Genomic DNA, 21,939 nt, shown 5'->3' on the forward strand with positions numbered 1-21,939 from the left:
AAAGAGCACCATCTACACCCCATGGTTATCCAATACCCCCCCAGTTTGGATGCCATATAAATATGGTTATTGATTAAATGTTACTTTACAAATACTATATGATTCTGTATAGTTTTCTTCTTCGCAGGAGTTGGCAATCTTTTTTTTTTTCATTTTCAGGATTGTGAAAGACACATTTTTCCTACCCCTTTCAATGGCGAGCAGGTGAAACTAATACTAGTTTGCTATTATACAAGAATTCAGGGGTTTACTGGCTTAAGAAAGACTTTATAAAAAAAAAAAATTAAAGAAAAGTAAAGAGGGCATTCAGCGAAGAAGAGGTACACTATTCAAGCTGGAGAACAAGGAGTCAGTATGTACGTAAATCACATACAGAGGAGTCTTTGTTTTGCAGTGTCTTCTAACAAAACAAGCATTCACTAACTTCAGGGCTAGAGTAATATGGGATTAAATCTCTATCCCTCAGGTCTCTCCCCTCACAAACAGATTGTAAAAGTGGCCTAGGAGAATAGAGTACCTCATGGTCTGGGATTTCAGAAGATAAGGTCCGGCCTAAGATGACTGCAGTCAAATATGTCCAGCAGCGAGCAGTGTTGGGTAGATTGTATCCTCCTGTAGTGAAGAACAATGAATTTAACGTCTAATTGGTGCTAAGAAGAGAAGAACGGCTTAGATTCATTCAACAAGGAAGCAGCAAAAAGTGCAACAAAACTGAAATCACCTAAACATATATATTACAAAATATGTATTCGTTAATAATATGATTACTGTAGGAATTTGTTGGAGGGGGAAAAAAAAGGCATCAAAATTTAGTACAGGCTCCTTTTTGTCATGCTATGCAACCTGTATTATTAGCAATACAATTTTAATGCAGTGATAATTTATTCATCCATATAATCCATTAGCTAATAATAAAACAACTTGCTACATGAACATTTTTTTTATACTAATATGACCCAATACAGCAATAATTCCAATATACAAAATGAAAAACAGTAATGAAGGCACTAATGGGAAAAAAACATTGTGTGTTTTACCCCAAAGGCTGAGTTCACACGGTGCAATGCGCCGTACAGCCCGACATTGACTTTTCTATGTGGCTAGAGACCGGCCCCGCCGATATGGTCAATGTGGGGCTGCCTGCACAGTCTACTTATCCTTGCGATGCAGATCCCCCAGGACCACGCAACGGCATCGCAAGGACTAAACACACGGTGCGATATGCACTATATTTTCTTACGATTTTGACTATACAGTCAAAAATCAATAGAAATATTGCGCCGTGTGTACACACCTTAAATCTGATGTCAGGACTACAATCTCACCGTTATGGGCTGCTGCTCTCAGTAAATGTGGAGCTGACCCTCAAAAATGTAGATTTTTCGAACTACAAAAAGTATAATGGAAGCGCTGTCCAATCATGGATCATATCGCAGCATTTATATAACAGTACAATAAAATTATTAAGATAAGCAATCTGATACAGGTTGAGTATCCAATATCCAAATATTCCAAAATACGGAATATTCCGAAATACAGATTTTTTTGAGTGAGAGTGAGATAGTGAAACCTTTGTTTTCTGATGGCTCAATGTACACAAACTTTGTTTAATACACAAAGTTATTAAAAATATTGTAATAAATGACCTACAGGCTGTGTGTATAAGGTGTATATGAAACATAAATGAATTGTGTTTATGTACACACACTTTGTTTAATGCACAAAGTTATTAAACATAATGGCTAAAATAACGTTCAGGCTGTGTGTATAAGGTGTATATGAAATGATAAATGCATTCTGTGCATAGACTTAGTTCCCATCGCCATGATATCTCATTATGGTATGCAATTATTCCAAAATACGGAAAAATACGATATCCAAAATATTTCTGGTCACAAGCCTTTTGGATAAGGGAGACTCAACCTGTACACAATTCAAATCTAAAATATTCTGCCAATAAGAAATATAATATATTAATGCATAAGCAACCTCAAAATCAAAGCTAAGATTAATAATGCGGAAAAACAAAGCTGTTAATACAGTCTTTCTCCAGTATTCAGATAAGTGTCAAGAGAAAGTTGTGACAATTAGGGAGACTCCTGAGTGTATCAGCTGTTAATAATAGTGCTCTCTTTCCAGGTGCCGCATGCAGTAAATGCTCCTTATACAAATGCACTGTATGCAGTTACACTCCTGGCTGTATTGTGCTGGGGTCCTCTCCACTCCTATGTTGATGGAGAAGAGTGCGCTGGCACTATGGTGAGGCAGACAGCTTAGCATCACTCGAGGGAGATGTACTAAGCAGTGAAAAGAGTGGTGAGTCAGTGAAGTTGCCGATGGCGACCAATCGGCTGCTCTGTATAATTTTATAGTATGTAAACTATAAATGTTACTTCAGTACTGATTGGTTGACATTGGCAACTTCTCCACTCCACAGTGAAAACTGCTTAGTACATCTCTGCTCAATGGGCCTAATTCAGACCTGACCGTAGATGTGCTACCAGTTTCACAGACATGCGGGGGGACGCCCAGCACAGGACTAGTCCACCCCGCATGTCTGGCTCTTCTCCCCACCCGTACAGGTACAAAAGCATTGCAAGGCAGCAATGCATTTGTACCCGAGTAGCTCACTACCAGCGCAGATCTGGCGCACTGGCAGGGAGCTACTCGTCGCTTCCTGGAATGCAGCAGCTGCGTGTGATGTCAAGCAGCTGCCCCCGGCACTGTCCATCCAAGCCTGCTTTGCCTGAACTACACCCCCAAAATGGCAGCCAAACGCTGCCGGCCCGCCCAGCGAACGCCTCTTCCTGTCAATCAGGCAAAGGCTATCGCTGGGCTGAGATGCTCATAGCATCTCTGGCATGCACCGCATGCGCAGTTCAGACCTGACCGCCCGCTGTGCAAAAACACACAGCAGCGATCAGGTCTGAATTAGGCCCAGTGTGCAGTGGGGATGTGATGGCTTTCCTGTCTCGTCTGTCGTGGCACCCAGACATATGTGCACTGATGAAGTCAGTTGTTCCAGCAGGCCAGGGAACTGCCATGGATGAGAGTTGGATGCATAGGCGTTTCTATAATGGGTGCCATGTGTACGGCGCACACGGGCTCCTGGGTCCAAGGGGACCCACACTGCACCCTTATATTATACTTACCCCGGAGTCCCAAGATGATGGCCCTGAACAGTGGACAGAAAGCACTCGGAAAATGGCCGCTATAACCATTTCCGAGTGATATGTGCATGTGCACTGGAAAGGGACTGGGACTGAGGGTCGACACACCTTAGGTCAACACCAATTGGTCGACACACCTTAGGTCGACATGGACAAAAGGTCGACCGGAACAAGGTCGACATGGAAAAAGGTCGACATGAGTTTATGTTTTTTTGGTGTCGTTTTCTTCGTAGAGTGACCGGGAACCCCAATTAGTGCACCGCGTCCCCTCGCATAGCTTCGGGCATGGTGCCTTCGCTCCGCTACTGCTTCACTTGGCACACTTTACCTTTCCAATCGTAGTCCATGTGGATCGTTAAGTATGAAAAGGTTCAAAAAAAGAAAAAAATTGTGAAAAACTCATGTCGACCTTTTTCCAGGTCGACCTTTTGTCCATGTCGACATAAGGCGTGTCGACCAATTGGCGTCGACCTAAGGTGTGTCGACATTTGTGCTGTCGACCTGGAGTCCGGATACCCACTGGAAATGTCCCCGGGAACAATGCACATGCGCAGTAGACTCTGGTATTATGCAGAGTCTACTGCTGCAGGAGAGGAGGGGGCCCGCGATGAAGGCTACACACGGGTCCCCCCCTCTCTTAAAACACCCCTGGCTGTATGCTTCCGCATACATTATCAAAAGGGGTGGAACTTGATGTCTCACCTCCCTCAATACACCTGCGACTCCTGGGGTCTCCCTAATTGTGGCTGAAAAGGAAGGTTGAGCATATACAGTATGACTGATCACTGGTGTATTTATAATGGGTGCGGCGCACATGGTCCAGAGTCCAGGCAGGGCCCACACTGTACAACACTGCACTCAATTCTTGAATACTTACCCCTCCAGAGTCACTGGGAACAGAACATGTGGAGAGCGTAGTAAGCCAGGAGTGTGGCGAGCGCAGCGTGCCCACAAAGGGCTTCATTACGAACGCCCCCATCCCCCCCCCCCCCCTTTGCCGGCACTCTGGCGGCCGGGATCCCAACCCATTTATTTGCAGTATTCACAAACATCTTCATACACATGCTGTACCTATATCATTTTTTCTTTACATACTTGCAAATCCAGTCTGAATTTCCTTTGCTTTTTTGCCTACCCTCACATGTCTTCTCATTTCTAACACCTCCTTCAGCTTCAATTTCTGAAACTATATAAACTTTCTGCTTTAACCAAATTACTGCCACTGTATACTTCCAACACTGTACTTTCACCTGCATTTCTGCAATACTGCTCAGTTCATTTTAGAACCACCACGCCTATTTCCAAACGTCTAATCCTATTTACCTCATCCACACTACAGCAAGTCCAGCCCGTCACTAACACTCCCCAATACTACTTTGTCTGCCTTATCCTTTTCTCTGTCCCTTGCTCCCACCTCTATCCTTCTCCCCTAGTCTCCTACATTTCCTCCTCTCTCCCCTCCACCCCACTGTCATTCACCTCTAGCCTACCTCGGGCCCAATCCTCCACCACTCAGCCCTGCTCCCTCCCTCCTCTCCCTACCTCACCTTCCTCTGTACCACACTCCCTCCATGCTCAACTGCAGCAGTGTCCCTTCTTAGCTCAGGAACCAGCACCCACACTACACCCTTTGTATCCCTGCCTTCTAAATCCATTTCAACTCATTGCTACAACAACCCTGATAATCTCATTCATATCACTCCCTCAGACTCTCTCCTGTTTCCTCTGGAATGCCAGATCTGTCTGTAATAAACTGGTCCTCACCCATGACCTTTTCATCTCCAATTCCCTGCATCTCCTAGCCATCATTGAAACCTGGATTACTCCCTGACAAAGTTTCTCCCGCTGCTCTCTCTGCTCCCCCCCCCCCCCATGGCGACCCCGAGGTCTCACGTCCTCACCCCCCCCCCCCCCCCCCAACCTCGGGGTCGCCATGGGGGCGATGTTGGGCCCCTACTACCCTCTAGCTACTCATACCCCCAGATCCATCCCTTATAGTCTCTACATTTGAGGTCCATGCTATATGCCTCTTCCAACCTGTTCATCTTCGAGTAGCTGTCATTTACCGCTCCCCTGGCATGCCCTCCAAATTCCTTAACAACTTTGCTTCCTGTCTTCCTCTCTTCTGACATTCCCTCCATTATGCTAGGTAATTTCAATATCCCTACTGAAAACCCCACAAAATCACATGCCTCTAACCTCCCCTTTTCACTTGGTCTCTCCCATGTGAATGGGACCTCACTGGATCTGGTTTTCACAAACCGCTGTGATCTTTCTGATTTCTTCTGTTCTTCCTCTCTGGCTATCACCTGCTCACTTTTAACCTCTCTCTGCTTCTCCATCTCTACCTCCTAAGACTACTATCACTAAGCGTAACATTGAGGCTATTGACTACACTTCCCTATCCTCCGTTTGAATCACTCCTCTCCTATTCTCTCTCTTCCCTGCCCTGAACAAGCTACTTCCCAAAATAATGCATCCCTCTTATCTCTGCTCTTGACTGTCACTCCACCGACCATTATTCACCCTCCCAGATAGACAGCTCAACCCTGGCAGACCAAATGCACCAAATATCTGCATAAATGCTCAGCGACAGTGGAGGACATCACGTTCTAAGGCCAACTTCCTCCATTACAAATTTATGCTGCCCTTTCCCTCCCTAAACAATCTTACATCAACCTCATCTCCTCCCAATCCTCAAACCCCGGCGCCTCTTTGCCACTGTCAACTCGCTCCTCTGCCCAACTCTGCCTTAACTCCCCCATTCACTCTCTGCTCTTGACTTTGCCACGTACTTCACATCAAAAATGGACTCCATTCGCCAGGACATAACATCCCACCAGAACCTGAGCAACCCCCCTCCTCCATTCCCCAACCCATCCTCTCCTTCCCTCCTATTAACTCTGACATCTTTCTTCCCTGTATCTGGAGAGGAAGTCATGGTCCTCATTCGGTCCTCACCCCCCTCCACCTCCCCACTTGACCCTATTCCCTCCCACCTTCTTCGCTTCCTCTTTTCTTCTGCCTGTTCCCATCTTGCCCATCTACATAATCTCTCCCTCTCATCGGGCACTGTAGTCTCTGCCTTCAAGCATGCACTGGTCTCCCCTATTCTTAAAATAACCTACCCATGTCCAACCACTTTCTCCAACTACCAACCCATCTCTCTCTTCCTTTTTGCCTCCAAACTCCTTGTGCATATCGTCTACAACCGCCTCACTGTCTTTCTTTCCGCCCACTCACTGCTTGACCCCTTTCCAGACTGGCTTTCGTCCTCTGCACTCCACTGAAACAGTCCTCACGAAAGTCTGCAATGACCTCCTTGATGCTAAATCCTAGGGCCACTACTCTCTGTTTATTCTCCTTGACCTCTCTGCTGCTTTTGACACTGTGAACCACCCTCTCCTCCTGCAAATCCTTTACTCCCGTGGTCTGCGTGATACTGCTCTCTCCTGGCTGTCCTACTACCTATCTGACCGTTCCTTCTCTGCCTCCTCTTATGAATCCACCTCCCCCCCACTTCCTCTACCAGTAGTTGTCCTCCGAGGTTCTGTTCTTGGGCTTCTCCTTTTCTCTATCTACACATCCTCATTAGGTGAGCTCATTAGTTCTTTTGACTTACATCATCATCTCTACACTGACGAAACTCAAATCTACCTTTCCTCCCTTGACCTCTCTCCTGCTCTCCTCACTCGTGTATCCAACTGTCTCTCTGCTATCTCTTCCTGGATGTCCCAGCATTTTCTTAAACTTTACATGTCTAAAACTGAGCTGATCATCTTCCCTCCCTCCTGCATAATCTTACCTCCCACAATTTCATTATCCATTGATGGCACAACTACGATGTCCTCTAGCCCCCAATAGTGCTGTCTTGGAGTAATACTTGACTCCTCCCTCTCCTTCAAACCACACATTCAGTACATCTCACAAACCTGCCGTTTCAATCTCAAAAAGATCTCCAGGATCAGACCCTTTCTCACCCAGGATACTACTAAGACCCTCATCCACTCACTAGTCATCTCCACATTGGACTACTGTAATCTCCTCCTATCTGGTCTGCCTGAAAAATGCCTTTCTCCACTCCAATCTATCCTCAATGCTGATGCCCATCTCATCTTCCTCACAAAACGTACTACATCCACATTGTCTCTCTTGCAGGACCTTCACTGGCTACCCTTACCATTCAGAATCCAATTCAAGCTTCTCACACTAACCGACAAAGCCCTCACCCACTCTTCTCCCTCTTACATCTCTGACCTTCTCTCTTTTTACATTCACACCCGGCCTCTTCGCTCTGCTAATGCATGCCTTCTCTCCTGCCAACTGATTAGCTCCTCACACTCCTACCAACAAGATTTTGCACATGCTGTTGCCTCTCTCTGAAATTCTCTACCTCTCCCTATTCGACTCTCCACTCGCCATAAAATTTCAAACGAGCTCTCAAGACCCACTTCTTCACCAAACCCAGTCAACTCTCCTCCTCTCTTGTCTATGCTCTCTGTTTACCCCCTTCTGTGTCACCTCGGTCTGTCAGCTCTTCATCTTTTAGATTGTAAACTTGCAAGAGCCTTCAGTCCTCATGTGCCTTTCCTTTTCTTAGTTATACTATCTTATACTCCCATACTCCCTTTGATGGTTTTCCATACCTGTCCAATATTTTCTTGAACTGTAAGTGCTGTTTTCTTGTTTGCTCATTTGATTATGTACTGTGTAATGGTCGCTGCAGATCCCTTGTGGAGCCATATAAAGGATAAGAATAATAATCTATTGAAAGATTTAACACTGTAAACTTTTTTTTCCCCACAAACGGCTTAATTTTAGTTTTTTTTTTACAAACGTCCTCAAAATGCAGGAACCTCTGCACTCTTCTACCCGGTTTGGGAGCTTTAGTACATCCCCATGGTACTAAATGTGAACCCCAGTATTCTCTGGGACGTAAGAAAAAATAGGATTTTAATTACCTACCGGTAAATCCTTTTCTCGTAGTCCGTAGAGGATACTGGGGTCATCATTAGGTACCATGGGATATAGACTGGTCCACTAGGAGCCATGGGCACTTTAAGAAATCAATAGTGTGGGCTGTCTCCTCCCTCTATGCCCCGCCTACCAGACTCAGTCTAGAAACTGTGCCCGAAGAGACGGACATAATTCGAGAAGGATTCAACTGAACAGTGGTGAGATTCGAACCCGCACACACACAAACAAGAGGAAAGCCATGCTAACCAAAATTGAACAGGAACAGCAACGGCTGAACCAACAATAATACTTAACCAAATAACAGTGCAGAAAAATGAAGCACCGGGCGGGCGCCCAGTATCCTCTATGGACTACGAGAAAAGGATTTACCGGTAGGTAATTAAAATCCTATTTTCTCGTGTCCTAGAGGATACTGGGGTCCACATTAGTACCATGGGGATGTACCAAAACTCCCAAACCAGGTTGGAGAATGCCGAGGTTCCTGCAGAACTGATTGACCAAACTGAAGGTCCTCAGAGGCCAAAGTATCAAACTTGTAGAACTTGGCAAACGTGTTCGAACCTGACCAAGTAGCTGCTCGGCAGAGCTGTAAAGCCGAGACACCCCGAGCAGTCGCCCAGGAAGAACCCATTGACCTAGTAAAGTGGGCCTGTACTTTAGGAACCGGCAATCCTGTTGATGAATAGGCCTGCTGGATAGTAAGCCTGATCCAGCGAGCAACAGACTGCTTTGAAGTAGGACACCCAACTTTCTTGGGATCATAGAGAACAAACAGCGAGTCATATTTTCTGTGACGAGCTGTCCTCTTCATGTAGATCCTCAAAGCCCTCACAACATCCAGAGACTTTGAGGTAGCAGAGTCTCAGTAAGCACCGGAACCACAATAGGTTGGTTGATATGAAACGCAGACACCACCTTAGGAAGATATTGCTGACTAGTTCGGAGTTCAGCTCTATCCTCATGAAAATCAAATAGGGGCTTTTGTGAGAAAACGTCCCCAGTTCGGACACAGGACTTGCGGAAGCCAAGGCCAACAGTGTAATAGTCTTCCACATAAGAAACTTAACGTCAACCTCCTGTAAAGTTCAAACCAGTCCAACTGCAGAAACTGCAACACCACGTTAAGATCCCAAGGTGCCGTGGGAGACACAAAGGGCGGTTGGATGTGCAGAACACCCTTCAAGAATGACTGAACTTCAGGGAGGGAAGCCAATTGTTTCTGGAAGAAAATGGACAAGGCTGAAATCTGGACTTTCAAGGAGCCCAAACGTAGGCCCACATCCACACCTGACCGTGGTAAAACGTCCCAGTTGAAATTCCATTACAGGAAATTTCCTGTTTTCACACCACGAGACATTTTTTCCAAATACGGTGGTAATATTTAGACGTTACCCCTTTCCAAGCTTGGATCAGGGTTGAAATAGCCTTGTTCAGAATGCCTTTCCGGCCTAAAATCTGACGTTCAACTTCCATGCCGTCAAACATATCTGCGGTATGTCTTGATAGAGGAACGGCCCCTGTTAAAGATCCTCTCGCAGAAGTAGAGGCCATGGGTCCTCCAGGAGCAACTCCAGCAGATTCTTCTAGGCCAATCTGGAGCAATGAGAAGTGCTTGAACCTTTTCACTTTTTATTCTTTTGAGAATTCTTGGGATTAGTGGAAGAGGTGGGAATACGTAAACCATCTGGTAAACCCATGGAGTCACCAGAGCATCCACCACCACTGCTTGTGGGTCCCTCGACCTGGAACAATAGCACTTTAGCTTCTTGTTGAAACGAGAGGCCATCATGTCTATCTGTGGAATTCCCCACTGACTTGTTAAGTACTCGAACACCTGCGGGTGCAGGCCCCACTCTCCTGGATGGAGGTCGTGTCTGCTGAGGAAGTCTCCCGGAATGAAGATAGCCAACAGCGCCACCGCATGTCTTTCTGCCCAGAGGAGAATTTTTGTTACCTCTAACATTGCAGCTTTGCTCTTCGTTCCGCCCTGTTGGTTTATGTACGTTACGGCTGTCACATTGTCCGACTGAACCTGAATGACTTGATCTTGAAGATGCGATGCCTGTAGAAGGGCATTGTATATGGCCCTGCATTCCAGAATGTTGATTGGAAGAATGGCTTCCTGACTTGACCATTTTCCTTGGACTGTTCCCCCTGAGTGACTGCTCCCCAACCTCTGAGGCTTGCATCTGTGGTTAGCAGAATCCAATTTTGAATCCCGAACAGTCGACCCTCGGTCAGGTGAGAAGTCTGGAGCCACCATAGAAGAGAAATCCTGGCTTTTGGCGACAGACGTATCCTCTGGTGCATGTGAAGATGTGATCCAGACCATTTGTCCAACAGATCCAGCTGGAATGGCCTGGCATGAACCTTCCATACTGCAGAGCCTCGTAAGAGACTACCATCTTCCCCAGAAGGCGAATGCACAGATGCACTGAAACCAAGGTTGGTTTTAGGACATCCTGCACCATTGACTGGATTACCAATGTCTTTTCCAATGGAAGGAACACCTTTCGTTCCTCTGTATCCAGGATCATTCCTAGGAACGGAAGCCTCTGTGTAGGTTCCAGGTAGGATTTTGGCAGGTTCAGAATCCACCTGTGATCCTGGAGAAGTTTGGTTGAGATAGCAATGCTGTCCAACAACCTCTCCCTGTAAGGCGCTTTTATCAGCAGGTCATCCAGGTATGGTATGAGGTTTACTCCCCGTTTGCGGAGGAGAAACATCATCTCTGCCATCACCTTCGTGAAAACTCTCGTGGAGAGGCCAAATGGCAGGGCCTGAAACTGGAAGTGACAGTCCTGCAGTGCAAACCTTAGATACGGCCAAATCGGAATGTGAAGGTACGCATCCTAGATGTCGAGAGACACCAGGAATTCCCCCTGCTCCTCCAGACCTGAGATCACCACTCTCAGAGACTCCATCTTGAACTTGAACACCCGTAAGTACGGGTTCAGTGACTTGAGGTTTAAAATGGGCCTTACCGAACCGTCCGGTTTCGGTACCACAAACAGGTTGGAATAAAAACCTTTGTTTTGCAGGTGAAGAGGAACTGGAACAATGACCTGAGTCAGTAGCAGTTTTTTGAATTGCTGCTTTTAAGGTCAAACTGGGTTCTGGAGAAGCTGGTAAGCCGGATTTGAAGAATCTGGGAGGTGGGAGTTCCTGAAACTCCAGTCTGTATCCTTGTGCTATAAGAGCTTTGACCCAGGGATCCTGGCATGACATTGCCCAAATGCGACTGAAACAACATAACCGGGATCCCACATGCCTGTCTTCCAGGCAGTGTGTTCCACCGTATTGTGAAGGCTTTGAGGAAGCAGACCCCGAGTCCTGTTCCTGAAAACCTGCAGCTGCGGGTTTTCTGGGCTTACTTCTATTACTTTTGAAGGCTGTAGAAGAACCCTTGGAGTTGCCCTTGAATTTAGCTGTCCAAAAAAAAACGCAGAGTTGGAGTAGAGTAGGCTTTCCTAGCCGGGGTAGCTGCGGTAGGAAGATATGTAGACTTACCTGCCGTAGCCTTCGATATTAGCTTATCCAGTTCATAACCCGAACAGGACCTCTCCTGTGAAAGGCAGATTATCCACTCCTTTCCTGGAGTCCGCATCCACAGTCCATTGGCGTAGCCACAATTCCCTGCTTGCTGACACTGCCATGGCGATGGTGTGTACGTTGAGCACAGCAATTTCTTTTACGGCTTCCACCATAAAGTTAGCAGAATCCTGGATATGCTGTAGGAGTAAAATAATATCGTCCCTGGTTAAGGAATCTAAACCATCAATTAGGTTACCCGGCCATTTAGCGATGGCCCTAGTGATCCATGCACAAGCAATAGTGGGTCTCTGAACCACTCCCGCCGCAATGTATAAAGATTTGAGAGTGGTCTCAATCTTGCGGTCAGCAGCATCTTTTAAGGACGCAGCCCCGAGAATCGGTAAGACTATCTTACGCAACAACCTGGACACCGATGCGTCCACTATCGGCAGATTCTCCCATTTCTTCCTATCATCTAATGGAAAGGGAAAGGAAGAAATCAACCTTTTAGGGATCTGAAATTTTTTGTCAGGGTTTACCCAAGCTTCTTCAAAGAGGGCATTCAATTACTTTGAAGCGGGAAAAGTAGCTGAGGATTTCTTTTTAGTATTAAAATAAGATTTCTCCTCTACCTCCTCTGTCCTGTGAGGAATGTGCAGGACGGTTCTGATATTCTCAATGAGGGCCTGAATCCCCTGTGACAGGACAGTATCTCCCCCCCCCCCCCCCTTGCATCCACTTCACCCTCCTCTGGATCTGATGTATCAGGATCAGTATCATCCTGCATGATTTAGGCCAAAGTACGCTTTTGTGGGCAAATGACGAGGGCTTGAGACGCAAGCATGTGAGCTGAATCTCTATTTATCAGGTCATCCATAGACTGCCGTAAGAATTGAATCTCTTTTTCATTATGAGATAGTTTAGTGGAAATATTAGAAATCATCCCTTTTATGGAAGTTAACTTTAGGGGTTCAGCCCCACTGGACTGGGAGTGAGCACTATCCTGGGCACAGGGTAGTGAGTCCCCAGTGGATGAGAGACATTCCGCTGTACAAGAAACACAGTTCCTGGACATGACTGTGAAGGGACACCCATCCACCCACACACAGACGCCAGGTGAAAACACAGTATATGAAGGCAGGGTCTGCGTCTCTCTGAAGAAGTCAGAGCCAGCCACACAGCGCCACTTTAGCAAAAGTGAAACTTGGCTAGGTCACAAGAACTAACACAAGAGTAGTGCTTATAATCTTAACACCGCTCACCCCTTCACTAAGACCCCCTGGTACCGCTGAGGAGACTTGGAGTACTTGTGGAGGAGCTGCGCTTCCCTGTGAATGCTGCCTGTATGAGCTGCAGATGGAAAATGGCACTGGAGAGTGAAGCCCCACCCCCTATAATGGCGCATGGCTTCCCGCATTTATTATACTGGCCTGAGGTAAGATAATGTCCAAGCAAGGGTTAAAACCCCTGATAGCTGTGGCCAGTGTGGGTATCAATGGTGGCTCAGCACACCCCCTCACAGCGGGACACACTGCAGTGTGTACCTTCTGAGCCCCCTGGAGCGCAGCCTTTACTCAGAGCTGCACTCCCACCCTTGTGCCGCCATTCCTGCCGGCGACCCGCTCACTAGGACGCCTGCGCTGTACTCACCACTCTTCTGTCTTCAGGCTCTGTTAGGGGGTTGCAGGGTGCTGCGGGAGGGTATGCTGTGCCGTGGTGTGGCTTGCGTATGGCTCCCTCAGGAGCACAGTGTCCTGTCAGCAGAGAAACAGGACCATTAACTCACTAGGAAGTTGGGGCATTCGCCTCCCTAAGTCCCACAAAGCAGTCAGACTGCTGCCAAAACCGACCTGACTGAACAAAAATAGGATTTTGGTACTCACAGTTAAATCCTTTTCTCCTAGTCCGTAGAGGATGCTGGGGACCCCAAAAGGACCATGGGGTATAGACGGGATCCGCAGGAGCTTGGGCACACTAAAAAGATTTAAGACTGGGTGTGAACTGGCTCCTCCCTCTATGCCCCTCCTCCAGACCTCAGTTATAGGAACTGTGCCCAGGAGAGACGGACATTACAGGGAAAGATTGTCTCAACTAAGGGCTACCAAATTACCAGCCCACACCATAAACATACCGTACAACCGGAATACCAGATAACAGTATGCATAAAACTCCAGCAACCAGCTGCAACAAACCAATACACAAGTCGTGTATAAACTAATTTAACCAGCAAGAAAATATATAATGCAAGTCATAGTCCGCACTGGGACGGGCGCCCAGCATCCTCTACGGACTAGGAGAAAAGGATTTAACGGTGAGTACCAAAATCCTATTTTCTCTTACGTCCTAGAGGATGCTGGGGACTCCAAAAGGACCATTGGGATTATACCAAAGCTCCAGAACGGGCGGGAGAGTGCGGACGACTCTGCAGCACCGACTAAGCAAACGCCAGGTCCTCATCGGCCAGGGTATCAAACTTATAGAATTTAGCAAAAGTGTTTGAACCCGACCAAGTACCCGCTTGGCAAAACTGTAGTGCCGAAACACCTCGGGCAGCCGCCCAAGATGAGCCCACCTTTCTGGTAGAATGGGCTTTAACCGACTTCGGCACCGGCAACCCCACCGAAGAATGAGCTTGCTGGATCGTACTACAAATCCAGCGTGCAATAGTCTGTTTTGACGCGGGATGACCAACCTTGTTGGCCGCATACAAAACAAACAACGCTTCAGCTTTCCTAGAAACAGCTGTCCTAGAAACGTAAACTTTTAACGCTCTTACAACATCCAGAGATTTTGGAATCGCCACTTCTTCCGTAGCTACCGGAACCACAATAGGTTGGTTAATGTAAAATGACGAAACCACCTTTGGTAGAAATTGTTGACGAGTCCTCAATTCCGCCCTATCCGCATGAAAAATCAAGTACGGACTCTTATGAGATAAAGCTGCCAATTCCGATACTCGCCTGGCAGATGCCAGCGCCAAAAGCATAACTACCTTCCAAGTGAGAAATTTTAATTCAACCGTCTGCAAAGGTTCAAACCAGGAAGACATGAGGAACCGTAAGACGACATCAAGGTCCCACGGCGCTACAGGCGGTACAAACGGTGGATTGATATGCATTACACCCTTCACAAAAGTCTGAACCTCTGGGAGGGCAGCTAACTCTTTTTGAAAGAAAATAGACAAAGCCGAAATTTGCACTTTGATGGAACCCAATTTCAGGCCTGCATCTACACCCGCCTGTAAAAAGTGGAGAAAACGACCCAAGTGAAAATCCTCCGCAGGAGCCTTATTAACCTCACACCAGGAAACATACTTCCTCCAGATACGGTGATAGTGTTTCGCCGTAACCTCTTTCCTAGCCTTAATGAAAGTTGGAATGACCTCCCTGGGAATACCCTTACGAGCTAAGATCTGGCGCTCAACCTCCATGCCGTCAAAAGCAGCCGCGGTAAGTCCGGAAACACGCATGGACCCAGTAACAACAGATCCTCTCTTAGAGGAAGCGGCCAAGGATCTTCCACCAGTAAGTCCTGAAGATCCGGGTACCAGGCCCTTCTTGGCCAGTCTGGGACGACGAGAATCGCCTGAACCCTTGCTCGACGAATGATCCCCAGCACCTTTGGAATGAGAGGAAGAGGAGGGAACACATACACCGACTGAAACACCCACGGAGACACCAGGGCGTCCACCGCCGTGGCTTGTGGGTCCCTTGACATGGAACAATACCTCGGGAGCTTCTTGTTGAGCCGAGATGCCATCATATCTATCAACGGAATTCCCCAGCGTCTTGTCACTTCTGCAAATACCTCTTGGTGCAGAGCCCACTCTCCCGGATGGAGGTCGTGTCTGCTGAGGAAATCCGCTTCCCAGTTGTCCACCCCCGGTAGGAAAACTGCTGACAGTGCGCTGACGTGTTGTTCCGCCCAGCGAAGTATCTTTGTGGCTTCCTCCATTGCCGCTCTGCTCCTCGTTCCGCCTTGCCGGTTTATATGGGCCACCGCTGTGATGTTGTCTGACTGTACCAGGACCGGTCGACCCTGAAGAAGACTTCTTGTTCGGAGCAGGCCGTTGTAAATGGCTCTTAACTCTAGAACATTTATGTGGAGACAGGCTTCCTGGAGCGACCATTTTCCCTGGAAATTTCTTCCTTGGGTGACTGCGCCCCAGCCCCGGAGACTTGCATCTGTTGTCAGAAGTACCCAATCCTGGATACAGAATCGGCGTCCCCCCAGGAGGTGATGAGCTTGTAGCCACCACAGGAGAGAAATTCTGGCTCTGGGAGATAGACTTATCTTCCGGTGAATGTGTAGATGAGACCCGGACCAGTTGCTCAGCAAGTCCCACTGAAACACGCGGGCGTGAAATCTGCCGTATGGAATGGCTTCGTACGCCGCAACCATCTTCCCCAGAACCCGAGTACAATGATGGATCGACACACTCGTCGGCTTCAGCGTCAGCAATTCCAGAGCCTTTTCTTCTGGAAGGAATACCTTCTGTAACTCCGTGTCCAGAATCATGCCCAGAAAAGGAAGCCGAGTGGTCGGAATCAACTGGGATTTCGGCAAATTGAGGACCCATCCGTGTTGTCGCAGAGCCGATAGAGACAACTCTACACTTTTCAGCAATCGTTCCTTGGACCTCGCCTTTATCAGGAGATCGTCCAAGTACGGGATAATTGAAACCCCTTGTTTGCGAAGAAGAACCATCATTTCCGCCATGACCTTGGTGAAAATCCTCGGAGCCGTGGAAAGCCCAAACGGCAACGTCTGAAATTGGTAATGAGAATCCTGTATCGCAAACCTGAGCAAAGCCTGATGCGGAGGATATATCGGCATATGTAAGAAGGCATCCTTTATGTCGACTGACGTCATAAAATCCCCCCCTCCAGGCTGGCAATCACCGCTCGAAGGGATTCCATCTTGAACTTGAAGACTTTCAAGTATGGATTGAGGAATTTTAGATTTAGAATTGGTCTGACCGAACCGTCCGGTTTCGGTACCACAAAGAGGCTCGAGTAGAACCCCTCCCCCCGCTGGGACGGAGGGACGGGAACAATGACCCTCTGTAGACACAATTTTTGAATGGCCGCCCGGACCACCTCTCTGTCCGGAAGAACCACTGGTAATGCCGAAATGAAGAACCGGTGAGGGGGCATCTCCCGAAACTCCAGTTTGTATCCTTGAGACACTATTTCTAACACCCAAGGATCCAGGTCTGATTGAATCCAGACCTGGCTGAATCCCTGAAAACGGCCCCCCACCGGTCCGGACTCCCCAAGGGAAGCCCCAGCGTCATGCGGTGGACTTGGTAGCAGCTGGGGAGGACTTCTGGTCCTGTGCACCTGAGGTTGCAGGAATTTTTCTTCCCCGTCCTCTACCCTTTGAGGCGAGGAAAGACGAACCCTTTCCACGCCTGTATTTATTGTGACGAAAGGACTGCATGTGCTGATGTGGTGCCTTTTTCTGTTGTGTGGGAACATAAGGAAGAATAGAGGACTTACCCGCAGTCGCGGTCGAGACAAGGTTCGCCAGGCCGTCGCCAAACAAGACCGTACCTTTAAAGGGTAGGGCTTCCATAGACCTCTTGGAGTCGGCATCAGCATTCCATCGATGGATCCACAAGGCCCTCCTGGCAGATATCGACATGGCATTGGTCCTTGATCCCAAGAGACAGACGTCCCTTGCCGCGTCCTTCAGGTAATCTGCAGCGTCCTTAATATAACCGAGAGTTAGAAGGACATTATCTTTATCAAGAGTATCCATGTCACTAGATAAATTCTCCGCCCATTTAGCAATAGCACTACCCATACCGACGCCACAGCAGGTCTGAGCAATGCACCCGTATTAGCGAATATGGACTTCAGACACGTCTCCAACTTGCGATCCGCCGGATCCTTGAGAGCTGCCGTGTCAGGAGACGGAAGCGCCACCTTCTTAGACAAACGGGATAGAGCTTTATCAACGGTTGGAGATGTCTCCCATTTTTCCCTGTCATCAGAGGGAAAAGGATACGCCATAAAAATCCTCTTGGGAATCTGCCATTTCTTATCCGGCGATTCCCAAGCCTTTTCACAAAGAGTATTCATTTCATGAGAGGGGGGAAACTTTACCTCAGGTTTCTTCCCCTTGAATAAGCAAATCCTTGTTTCCTGCACCGCAGGTTCATCCGAAATCTGCAACACATCCTTTATAGCCACAATCATGTACTGAATACTCTTAACCAAACGTGGATGTAACGCCGCCTCAGTGAAATCGACCTCAGAATCAGAGTCCGTGTCGGTATCCGTATCCCCCACCTGAGTAAAAGGCCTCTTATGGGACCCGGATGGGGTCTGTACCCGAGATAAAGCCTCCTCCATAAATTTTTTCCACACCTGGGTCTGTGACTCAGACTTATCTAACCTCTTAGATAAAGAAGCTACATTGGAATTTATTGTAGTAAGGAGTGCTAGTAAATCAGGAGTCGGCTGCGTCGACAGTGCTAGCTCTAGCCCGCATCCCCACCTCCTATAAACCTCCTTTGGTGAATAATATTCAGGTTCCGACATGTCGACACACAGTACCGACACCCACAACCGTCCCAGCAAGGTGACAGGCCCACAATTCAGCCCAGAAGAGGAGACAGAGGGAGTATGCCAGCTCACACCCCAGCGCCTGTATTGGGACACAGAAGATGAAGTGTACCCAGCGCTGCCTTATAATTCACAACTGGTACCCCACAGCGGCTCCCCACTGGAGATGCCCCCTATACTTGCAGAAAACGTGGAGGTCCCGGCAGCGTCTCTCCCTCGGTGCTGTGTAAAGAGAAAATGGCGCGCGAGTGAGCCGCGGACCGAAGCTCCGCCCCTTCCCGGCGGCTTCGGCCCGCCAAATTTAAACATACAAAAAATGCCCGGTGGGGGTCTGTAATAAAGTGCCTCGGCACCTACGATCTTTTGCCGGCTCAGTAACCTCAGTAACATGCCCCCCAGGGTGACCCCCAGCGCCCTGCACCCAGTGACAAGCGTTGGTGATGTGTGTGTGGGAGCATGGAGCACAGCGTTACCGCTGTGCTTTACCTTTCGTCACTGAAGTTTTCTGCCGTCCTGAAGTCTTCTGTTCTTCTCATACTCACCCGACTTCTGGCTTCTGTGAGGGGGTGACGGCGTGGCTCCGGGAACAAGCAGCTAGGCGCACCAAATGATCGAACCCTCTGGAGCTAATGGTGTCCAGTAGCCGAGAAGCAGAGCCTTGAAACTCACAGAAGTAGGTCTGCTTCTCTCCCCTCACTCCCACGCTGCAGGGAGCCTGTAGCCAGCAGGGCTCCCTGAAAATAAAAAACCTAACAAAAAGTATTTTCCTAGAGAAACTCAGGAGAGCTCCCCTAGTGTGCATCCAGTCACTCCTGGGCACAAAGTCTAACTGAGGTCTGGAGGAGGGGCATAGAGGGAGGAGCCAGTTCACACCCAGTCTTAAGTCTTTTGCCCAAGCTCCTGTGGATCCCATCTATACCCCATGGTCCTTTTGGAGTCCCCAGCATCCTCTAGGACGTAAGAGAAACAAACATTTAAAATAAAGGTGGAAAACTCTTCAGGAGTTCTCCAAAGCGTGACCGGCTTGAGTCTGGTAGGAGGGGCATAGAGGGAGGAGCCAGTCCACACTATTGATTTCTTAAAGTGCCCATGGCTCCTAGTGGACCAGTCTATACACCATGGTACTAAGGTGGACCCCAGTATCCTCTAGGACGTAAGAGAAAAATAATTAAATCCAACTATGTAAATAGCAGCTATTTAAACTGATGCAATATTATTTATACAAATCATCATAATTGTTAAATTAGCTAATTAAACCTGATTATGTTATTTACGAAATGTGCTAAATAAAAGAAAAAGTCACAGAACCGACTCCTTTTAAATTTATGTCTGTTTTTCACAGGTTTACTCGTAAAGAAACTTGTAAGAGGGTAACAAAGGGTCTATACTACAACCATATTATGAACTTATATGGTTTCACTCATTTTCAAAACTGGCAAACAATTTACCAACTCTGAGAATGGGAGCTGAAACACCTGGGGTCAGATTTACAAAAACGTTATAAAATGAAAATTGGCTGCAACCAGAGGCTAGCTATCATTACTCTATTGCATTCAATATGGTCCTCTTACATATTTGTTGTACTCGAGCCCCTCTTGGCATGCCAGGTCGCATGAGAATCTTCTACTGTCTGGCATCTTTTTTTGCCACAAATGCGCTTTAGACAACAAAACGTGCTTAGGAGACTGTGCTGATTAATTTGACATAGGACACTTATATATCTGTGTGCGACTGAGTATCTGAATCTGTACATTAAGTGCTACAATGTAGCAGCGCAGCTTTTTTACAATACAAGTTCTGTTCTGCTCTATATACAGACTCAGTCACACAATATATCAAATTAATCAGCACAGTCTACTCATACATCCTAGTCACACTGCTTTGGGACTAAGACGCATTTGCAGCAAAATCGAAAAGATACATCCTACGTTAGCAGAGTTGCACGGGACCTGTCGGCTCACTCACACCAGGCATCTTGCGCTGCTTTGCGTATTGAGGCTAGATGTATGAGGACGCTATGGGCAACACCACCACTTGTCTGTTTTACAAGCTTTAGTAAATCTATCCCCCGGTCTCTGTATAACAAAATCAAAGGATGAAACAGGAATCGGACACCAACCCCAGATGCACTAAAAGTCTTTTTTTCAGGTGGAGTCATCAGGAAATCATGATAATTTCATGATCATATATGAATTAGTGTTCTCCAATCGGATTTTCCTAGCATCCTATAAAGCAAACTGTGGAACAGTTACTGTATGCTTCCTTTAGCAGCCACAGCAATTCACTTACTATAGGCCTGTTAATATTTTTGGGTTTATAAGCAAAAGTTAACCCAAAAGGTATGATCCCCTCCCTTACTAATCTCTTGAGTGTATTTAACATGTACCCTTTGCTACAGATGATCACATACTAGACATCAACGTGTTCAATAGTTTGAATGAACATATGACATGGTGAAGTGTACTGGATGCAATAACCCAACCCTAAAGATGAAAACCTGAAGCAAATGACAGAATGCATATCAAACTAACTGAAATAGTATAGGGGGTATATTAGCATAATAGACTGTTCGGGGTTACCATTAAAAAGGAGGAGGTCAAGGATGTAAGTATAGTATATTAGTCATTAAAATATATTGTAGTATACAGTATGTGACATTAGTAGCAGTGGGAAATAACCAAACACAGTTTCAGATCTTGTATCTGTAAGCAATATTCTTCCTTCAGCACTCACAATTAAAAACAAAGAATACCATTTCATAATATATTCTGAATATGTTGTATATACGCGGTGCATATCAAACAATAAAAGGTGCAATCCTGCATCGAAAAGGGATAGTATCCAAACCACCTATCACCAGATAAAATATTTGCTTACACCTGGAGCAAAATCACAATATGCTTACAGGATATTGAGTATGATCAGCATACATCAATCTCTGTAATCTCCAATCTGTATGTGTTCATAGTAGTCTCCATAAAATAGAACATGCTAATAGTGCATTACCATAATACATAACAGATGTTAAATACGGATACACACACAAAATCACCTGTGTACTGGACTTGGGTCCTAATTCAGTATGGCTTGTAGTTGTGCGAAAAATAGCAATTACACTAACATGCAAGGGGACGCCCAGCACAGGGCAAGTCCGCCCCGCATGTCGGGTCCTGCCTCCACCCCCCCATTCCAGATAAAATACGAGCGCGATGCACTCTCATGATTAGGGTTGCAGCCTAGACGCGAAGGAAGACGGAGGGCTACCATCTTTTGGGTCGCAGCTGCTGCGTGTGACGTCATGCAGTCCCGCGTTGTCCGTGCCGTGCCCCCCAAATGGTGCGTTGACGCACAAAAAACGTGCCGTCGACGCCCCATCACGACCTCCCGACAGGACTTAGGACTTCGCGCATGCACTTACTGGCATACGCGCACGCGCACATGTGCTGAAATCGCTTCATAGCAATTTCAGTACAATTGCTTATTATGTTGAATTGCACATTGCATGAAAGTGGAAAGCAACATGGGAACATGCCCACCGACACGGACCCTCTCTGCATTGGACAGCAGTGAATGACAAGACTACCACCCTAATGCGCTTCTACTGAACCATTCTTTAGCAAGGCATCTTATATGAAGTGTATGAAGATGATCCTGTCACATAACAGCGTAATGTAGTTAGGTGTACC

The 21,939-nt window shown here is 47.1% G+C and overlaps 1 protein-coding gene across 6 annotated transcripts in view; it reads right to left on the minus strand.

Moving 5' to 3' along the window:
* The window catches only part of HDAC8 (histone deacetylase 8), a 404,217-nt gene that overhangs the window by 76,656 nt on the left and 305,622 nt on the right, over positions 1-21,939 (minus strand). For 5 of the 6 annotated variants that reach the window (XM_063937020.1, XM_063937018.1, XM_063937017.1 and 2 more), the window contains one exon: positions 518-612. The exons of the other annotated variant lie outside the window; for it this stretch is intronic. In XM_063937020.1, coding sequence (XP_063793090.1) covers positions 518-612 — 95 coding nt within the window. The remainder of the gene's footprint in view (positions 1-517; positions 613-21,939) is intronic. 6 annotated transcript variants of the gene reach the window in all.

Source organism: Pseudophryne corroboree, chromosome 8 (assembly GCF_028390025.1).
Source record: "Pseudophryne corroboree isolate aPseCor3 chromosome 8, aPseCor3.hap2, whole genome shotgun sequence".
Lineage (NCBI taxonomy): Eukaryota > Metazoa > Chordata > Amphibia > Anura > Myobatrachidae > Pseudophryne > Pseudophryne corroboree.